Source organism: Humulus lupulus, chromosome 8, assembly GCF_963169125.1.
Source record: "Humulus lupulus chromosome 8, drHumLupu1.1, whole genome shotgun sequence".
Classification (NCBI taxonomy): Eukaryota; Viridiplantae; Streptophyta; class Magnoliopsida; order Rosales; family Cannabaceae; genus Humulus; species Humulus lupulus.
Genome location: NC_084800.1, coordinates 181,083,740 through 181,091,707, shown reverse-complemented (window position 1 = coordinate 181,091,707; position 7,968 = coordinate 181,083,740). Strand labels below are relative to the sequence as shown.

Below are 7,968 nucleotides of genomic sequence, written 5' to 3'. Positions count from 1 at the left end.
CTAGCTGTAGCCAATCCAATTCCCAAGTTCAAGCCTTCAATCTCCAAGTTTTCAGCTAAAAATCTCTTAGTTTCCTCAAGCAATTCACTTAGAAAATAAAAGAGAATGAGGGAGAGAGGGAGGGTCGGTTGGTGAGCATAGTGTTTTTGTGTGTTTATGTTTTGTTTCCTTAAGGCTTAAGTTATTTAAGCTAATCACGAGGCTCAAGGTATCAAAAACGTCCCCGAGGGAAAAATGGTAAAAATCCCCAGTATTCCCTCCTAGTCTCACTAACTCCAAATATATCCTCAACTATTCACTTTCGTTTCCTCGATAACCCGATACTGTGCTAAATACCTAAAATACCCATTGACTCGCCCTAAGTCGGGTATTGGGTCCCGCTGTGACTTTCCCGCTAACTTGCTCCCTAGGATCGTCTCGTGCCGAATAACCCAAATAAACCTACATAATAATGTGGTCTCTCACATATATTGCATATATGCACATATATACAAATTTTGAAAAGTTGTGGTTTAAATTTTAAAGAGTCGTGGTTTAAATTTTAAGTCTTGTGATTTAAATTTTAAGTCTTGTGGTTTAAAATGACGTAGTTTAAATTTTAAGTTTTGTGGTTTAAATTTTAAAGAGTTATGGTTTAGATTTTAAGTTTTGGTGTTTACATTTTAAAGAATAATTGTTCATAGATTGAATATAATCATATAAATATAGTTGTCACACATATATATGACAGCATAAAAGTTTTAGTTTTTCAATAGCAACTTTAGTTTCTATGAGTTATTTTTACAAACACTTAAAATGCATTTCAAAACTAGTACTATTTTAGCCTACTATGAGTTGTTCTGAGCCTGGAATTCTTCTTTAAACATTTCAACAAACAATTAAAATATATTTCCAATTTAACTATAATATGATACATAAAATATACACTACAATAACACTTAGAACCATATGCTCAAATAAGAGTAATTTGGGAAGTCTCATTATAATAATGGATAAATTTTAACTAAATATATTTAGTGCCTACTTAAAGTTAATTACTCCTAAAAGTTGATAGTTCTCAACTTTTCCAGTGTCAACTGCAAAAAGATTTAGTCTCAATTCAAACAATTAGTAACACCTTCTTTCTTAGTCTCAAAATCACGTCAGGCTTATCTATTCAAACAATTTCATTACCACAGTATCTCCTTGAAGTTTCAAGACTTGAGTGGTGCACTGTAATTAAAAAGAACAACTGCTACATGTTGTTATATGGAAAAGAAAAGAGCTCATAGGGAAATAATTATATAGAGAATTTTTCTTAGGGTGGTACATTTTCTATTTTCAACACTCGGAAAAATTATAACTCAATTTTTTTTATATGATAACATACATGATAGTTATAACAAACATCTCGCCGATTTTTTAGAAATTCTGAATAATTTATGGTGTCGAAATCAGAGTTTAAATCGTCACTTGCACAAGTGCGTGATTTTTTTTATACGCATGAAAACAGATTGTTTGAACTCTGATTTCAACACTGTAAATTATTTGAATTTCTAAAAGGTTGGCAAAATATCTACTATAACTATCATCTACACACTCATTAAAAAAAACTGGGTTATAATTTTTCCAAGTGCCAAAAATAAAAAACGTTCCTACGTCAAAAATAATGCCCCTACCTAATATATATATGCACACACGAATTTTTACATTATATGGGGCTAGTTTACTCAAGGATCTTAACTGTTTAAATTTTTGAAGAAGTATATTAAGTTAGTTCCTGTAGTCATCTATTATATGAATAAGAATATTTCTACTCAACGTATAGAAGTTAATTGATTTTTCATAAGTAGCGTATCTTCTGTAGAACATGTATAGAAAACATTAGTAGTTATTACATACAAACTTTAACTATATATTTATATATATAAGTATATTATTTTTTCTGTGAAATATGTATGTGAGAGGAATCAGCTCACCAGTCAGGAATTGTCTGAAAAAACTAGCATTGCCTGGGAATACATAGACAAAGGTGACCCAAATAAATTCTAAATTCCAACTAGCTGAAGTGCAAATATAATCAAAGTTTCCATACAAAAGCATTTTCTTTTTCTTTTTCTTTTTTTATAAGAAACTAATAACCGCGTTGAAAGGAAAAGAAGCTGCGCTGAATCTAATCAGACTAGATAACATGGTACAGAAAATGACCAATGTCATAAGTACTCAGTTCACTATCACAATATAAATCCTTGAAGTTTGAAGTTTATAAAAATATATATTATTAAAGTACATCCCAAAGATAAAAATTCTCAAGCATCTTAGGCTGCTGATCATCGAAGAGCGTCTGAAGGCTATCGCATTCCCATATTTCCAAATCGTCTAGAGAGGAGAGGTTTTCGATCCCTTTAGGAAGCATTTTAAGATTAGGCAGTCTCTGAAGTTGAATAGAGGACAAAGTGTTAGGTAGCAACCATTCATCAGGGAAACACACTAACTCCTTGCATCCTCCAAACACAAGATTAGTAAGATGAGCGAGTCTGTGCAGCCCCCATTCAAATGTAGGCTTAAGCTTCTCGCAGTCCAAGATTGACAACGATATCAGATTAACAGGCAAGCCACCCTCTGGAAATGAAGAAACACTTGAGCAACCTTCTATGGATAGTCCTTCAAGAGATGTGAGGCTGCTGTGCATATGATTTGGTAAGAACTTAAGATTCCTACAATTGGACAATCTAAGAGATCTCAGCATCATCAGAGGCAGGCCGGATTCTGGAAAAGACAGCAGAAGTGGACAGTCAGCTATTTCGATGTGATCAAGATGTACTAGGTTCTGTAAACCATCTGGTAATAACTTTAGGCTGGCACAATCATTGATGATGAGTTGTTTCAGATTTGTGATCATGCCTGAGGAGACTATAGGTTGATGAAAAGCAGGAAAATAAGTAATGGAATGGCAGCCAACTATACTGAGAAGTTCAAGAGAATTGTCATGAACTAGATCTTTTGGAAGGGACTCCAAACTTCTACAATCTTGTATTTCAAGTTCCTTGAGTGTGTTTGGAAGGTCATCTCTTGGTAAATGTGTAAGAAGTGAACAACCTTCAATAATCAAGTATTCAAGTGACAGAGAGAGCTTCTTGTCATGTGTCTTCCAGTCAGGCAAGGAATGGAGAGCATTACAATCTTTGATTTCAAGGCCAGTAAGTGTGGAAGGCAATCCTGTACTCGGAAAGGATTCAAGCAAAGGACATTTCCAAACCCTCAACTCTTTCAGAGAGGGGAGTTTGTGCAGGCTCTGGGGCAACTCCTCTAGTAATAAACATCCTGAAATTTCCATCCTTTGAAGACATGGGAGCTTGTGCAATCCAATCTTGTTAGACAAAGTTGTGAGATGGTTGAGATGCGTAATGTGTAACTCTTCAAGAGCTATCAAGTTGTGGAAAAATCCATCAGGTAGACTTGTGAGATTCAAAATTTGACACATGCGCAAGTAGGAAAGTGATTCGAGTGCAACTATACTTTCTAGTACCTCAGCTTTGCATTTCTTCAACTCCACGTCACGTATCGAAGGAAGTTTTGGCAATTCCTCCAAACTTTGACATCCATCTATTTCAAGCATGGTCAATGATGGAAGAGTGTTAGGTAACTGGTTCAACTTTGGACATTCCCATATGGAAAGCTCTAGGAGGCAAGGAAATTCTCGGCCCTCTTGAATGTTTTCATGACTTCTTGGTAGCTTTGGAAGAGCTATTAGTTCTTCGCATCCCTTAATGCTCATGTTTTTCAAGGCAACAAAGCAATGTGACAATTTTCTTAGCTTAGGACAGTTTTGTATCTCAATTTTCTGTAAATGATGAAACTCCTTGCTGCTTTCAACTCCAGATGAAGAAGACCAGTCCTCCCAATTTAACATATTCTCGAATTTCAAGGTTTCTAAAGATGGAAATGGTAGGACAGAATGATGTCCATCCACATAAAATTCAATGCCAATACTCTTTATTCTTTCCATCCCTTCAACAATAAGGTCTTTCAGCGAGAGTAACTGCCCAAGAGCTGGTAGATAATCACACTTCATGCAATTACTAATCTTCAAGAATTTAATATTCAAGAACAAGGGAGATCCAATCCATCTTGGAAACTTTATGCCTCCATAGTCTTTAATAGTAACCTTTTTGATATTTTTGTGGGGTTCTAGCATCTCCAGTACAAGCGTTTCAACTCTTTCATCCCTTGAAATATCCAGAACATGGCTTACCTCCATCCTCAGATCCATAAAATTTTGTCTATAAGCATCCATTGTTTCCCTAAAGCTCGGAAACCTTGTACTTCTGTATCCAATCTTGCTTACATATTGATGTTGTGGCACATATTTTACTTCCTCGTCATCTTCATTGGTTAAAGAATCATCAAAACTATTACTCCATTGAAACACCAGTTGTTCAAGTTCCTGTTTTTCCTTCATATTAGCATCCACGGCATCAACAAAATTGACAATGTTCTGCAATCCTGATATTTGGAGTGACCCTCGAAGTTGTTTCATATTTCTTAACTCTCTAATTCCTGAACCACAATCTTTACCAACCACAAAATTTGACAATGTTTGGAGATCCCTCAATTCACTTAGTTGCAATGGCATTTCCCCCACTCTGCTTCCATTGATCCAAAGATGTCTTAAGGATTTCAAGTTCCCCATCTTTGATGGCAGCTTGGTGAGATGGCGACATTGTGATAAGTTCAATGTTTGTAAATTGTAGAGAGTATTTGTTGACTCAGGTAGCTCTCTGATTGCGGTGTAAGAAAGATCTAGGTAACGCAAATGCTTTAAATTACCTATTGAATCTGACAATTTAGTAATTCGACAAGAATTGAAAGAGAGTACTCGCATATAGCTTAACTTTAGTAGCAAATCATTAGGAACACTGTTAGCCATATAGCTTACTCCAATGCTTTTTATTGGATCCAAAGGAAGGAATGTACGCAAGCAGTCAACCCCATTAAGAGCCTCAAATCTTGTCAAGGCATCACGTTTACCACGAAAGTAAGATGAATGACGCGCCTTCTCAAAAATTCTGTTCTGGTCCCCACCTTGTGTTTTATCCTCTAGTTGGATACAAAATTCTCCAGAAGCAAAATCAGCTAACTCCTTCAAGAGGCTATGCATCACAAATTTGGATGATGTATTATTATTATTATCAACAGATTGCTCAAAAAATGACCTCGATACAAGCTCACAAAAATACTCATGACCAACATCTTCCAATCGTTTGTTTCCCTTTGGTTGTTGAAGAAAACCTTCTGCCATCCACAACAGAGCAATTGAGTCCTTATCAAACTCGTGTCCTATGGGAAATACAGCACAAAATGCAAAGCACTGCTTTAGTTGTGTAGGAAGATGATGATAGCTCGATTGCAGAGTTTGAAGAATGTCGCTTTCTTCATCTGGCAGATCCCATATTTTTCTGTTCAATATATCTTTCCATTCATCTTCTTTAGCTCTTGAGCGCAATAAGATTCCCAGTCTTTTTACTGCCAGTGGCAAGCCTTGGCACCTTTTCACAATCTTCTCACCTATGGACTTCAAATTTGGATGAACGTCAATATCCTTATCTTTATTTTCAAATGCCTGACTAATAAACAACAACCAACAATCCTCATAAGGCAATGATCTTAAGTAGTGAGATGGAACCGTGCTCATGCTTGCTGCAACATCACCATTTTGTGTTGTTACTATGATTTTACTCCCACTCCCCCCTGCTTTTAATGGCTTCCACAACACATCCCAATCACTATTTCTCTTGCTCCAAACATCATCTAAAACAAGCATAAATCTTTTCTCCGCCAAATGCTCTTTCAAACTAACTTGAAGCAAATTTAAGTCATCAAGATCACAACTTTTCAGAGTGATTGATTCAAGAATTGTTTTTGTTACCCTCACTACATCAAATTGATTAGTCACACACACCCAAATTTTCAAGTCAAAATGGTTGTCCACTCTTTGATCATTGTAAACCAATTGAGCAAGAGTAGTCTTCCCAATGCCCCCCATTCCAACAATCGAAATGACACCAATATGACCTCTACAAGTTTCATCCCTAAGCAAGTGTTGAACTATCATATCTTTATCATCACCCCTCCCATAAACACAAGATTCTTCTACCAAAGAAGTTGTCCCTAACCTTTGCTTTAACTCACATGACCTCTCTCCATTGTTGTCCTTCAATCCAAGAACATGCTTATACTTGGCAATCAATTCTAACCATTCAATTATCTTTTTTAATCTAGACTCTACACCTCTACCAGATGGACTAAAAGAAGATGTAACAGACTTCAAATTCTTCCATACCTTATGATCAGATTTGATAGCCTCAGATTCAGCTTCCAATTTAGATTTCAGTTTGAGGGCTTCAGTAGCTAGCTCATCCAGTATGTCCTCGACATCATATATAGCATCTTTAGCCATGTGCAGCCATTTCTCCACTGTAGGGCTATGGAATTGTTTCTCCTCAGCGTCATTAAGCAACGCAGTGACACTCAACAGTGTAATCTTCAACTTTTCAAGCAATTCATCATATTTCTTCCCAAATATGAAGACTATAAACTCACGAGAAGCTAACTTATCAAACAGAACTTGCAGAAAGGCTGAGAGAAAAGCTTCTCCTACAGTCATGTTTCTCTCTCTCTCTCTCTCTCTCTCTCTATAGAATGAAAACCAAGGAAAAACTGGATGCATATTGAAGACCAACAGGGGTCTTTGCAGGAGACTTGTCAACTCCTCGATATTTTGACTTCTTTTTTCTTTTTTGAACATTGCATCACAATTTTGAATGTATTTATCATAAACAAAAGAAAAATACTTTATATTAAAGTGGTAGTTGAAAATAAGGCACAAAATGACAAAAGTAGAAAGTGGCAGTTGGTGGAGCACTTCCTCCTTCCTACAAGTTACTGCATTGTTGTTTGTTTGTTTCTATTCTTTTTTGTGTACTGTTTATTGAATATTATTCATTCAACGCCTTGCTTTTAAATATGGTAAGCTAAATTCACCGTTTCCCTTTTTAAGAAGACAAACTTTCTTCACCAAATGACATTAGTATTTTAAATTATATTATCTGCATCAAATAATTTATTTTTTAAATTTTAAAAATGAATTTTAATCATTTTCGAAGGACTAAATTAATTTATATTTTATAATTTACTTGGTCTGAGCAAATCATAAGTCATGTAGATATACTTTGGTCTATTAAAAAACTCAGTTTATATGTGTAACTTCTAGAACAAAAGATAATGTCACAATTAATCAATTTTCATTACAAATTACAAGCTTTAAATATTGAGAATATTAGATTTATAGCTGTAATATTGACAATTTTTTTTAATTTTATTTACTTATGTAAGATTAATTTAATTTAGATGCATTAATAATCCTAATATGCGGAATAAATTATAGAGAATTGTTACAAAAAAAATAAAAGAGATCAATTAATTATACTTCTAGCCATTGATTTGATAAACGCGATTTACAGTCGTTAGATCTGCAAAAGAAAAACATAATAGAATTAGATAGGGTAATGGACTTCCAAGCTCTCACTAGCTCTTTAGATGGAGTATGAGAATGAGTCATGAGCTTGGGGACCAGAATTCTATATTTATATAGGTTAGACATTCTATCAAGATATCTGCCACAATTAATGTGAGAACATTTGACATTCAATAGGATATGAAATATTGGGTAACTCAATATTGAGTAACTACCTTAAATGCTGACCATATTGAGAATATATGTAAATTAATCTCAATATTGACTTTAATCAGAATCAATTAGAATTAATAGTTTTTGGTAATTCTAATAAATATAATAATATATTCTAACATTCTCCTACTTGGTTTGCGTTTAAACTAAAGTACCACTTAAGCCCAATGATTATCCTTGTTAGATAATAAACACATGAACCATGGCAATAGGTCCCCTTTTATGACGAGTATTATCTT

General features: G+C 34.7%; 1 protein-coding gene across 1 annotated transcript; it reads right to left on the bottom strand.

The window, feature by feature from the left end:
- Positions 1-2,174: 2,174 nt before the first annotated feature.
- On the bottom strand, positions 2,175-6,775 carry LOC133798739 (putative disease resistance RPP13-like protein 1). Its single transcript, XM_062237202.1, has one exon. The coding sequence runs from the start codon at positions 6,707-6,709 to the stop codon at positions 2,261-2,263; it is 4,449 nt and encodes a 1,482-aa protein (XP_062093186.1). The 5' UTR covers positions 6,710-6,775; the 3' UTR covers positions 2,175-2,260.
- Between the last annotated feature and the right edge of the window lie 1,193 nt (positions 6,776-7,968).

Bases quoted from the DNA above. Each gene is read 5' to 3' on its own strand.
- LOC133798739 (XM_062237202.1), bottom strand. From the start codon at position 6,709: ATGCATCCAGTTTTTCCTTGGTTTTCATTCTATAGAGAGAGAGAGAGA.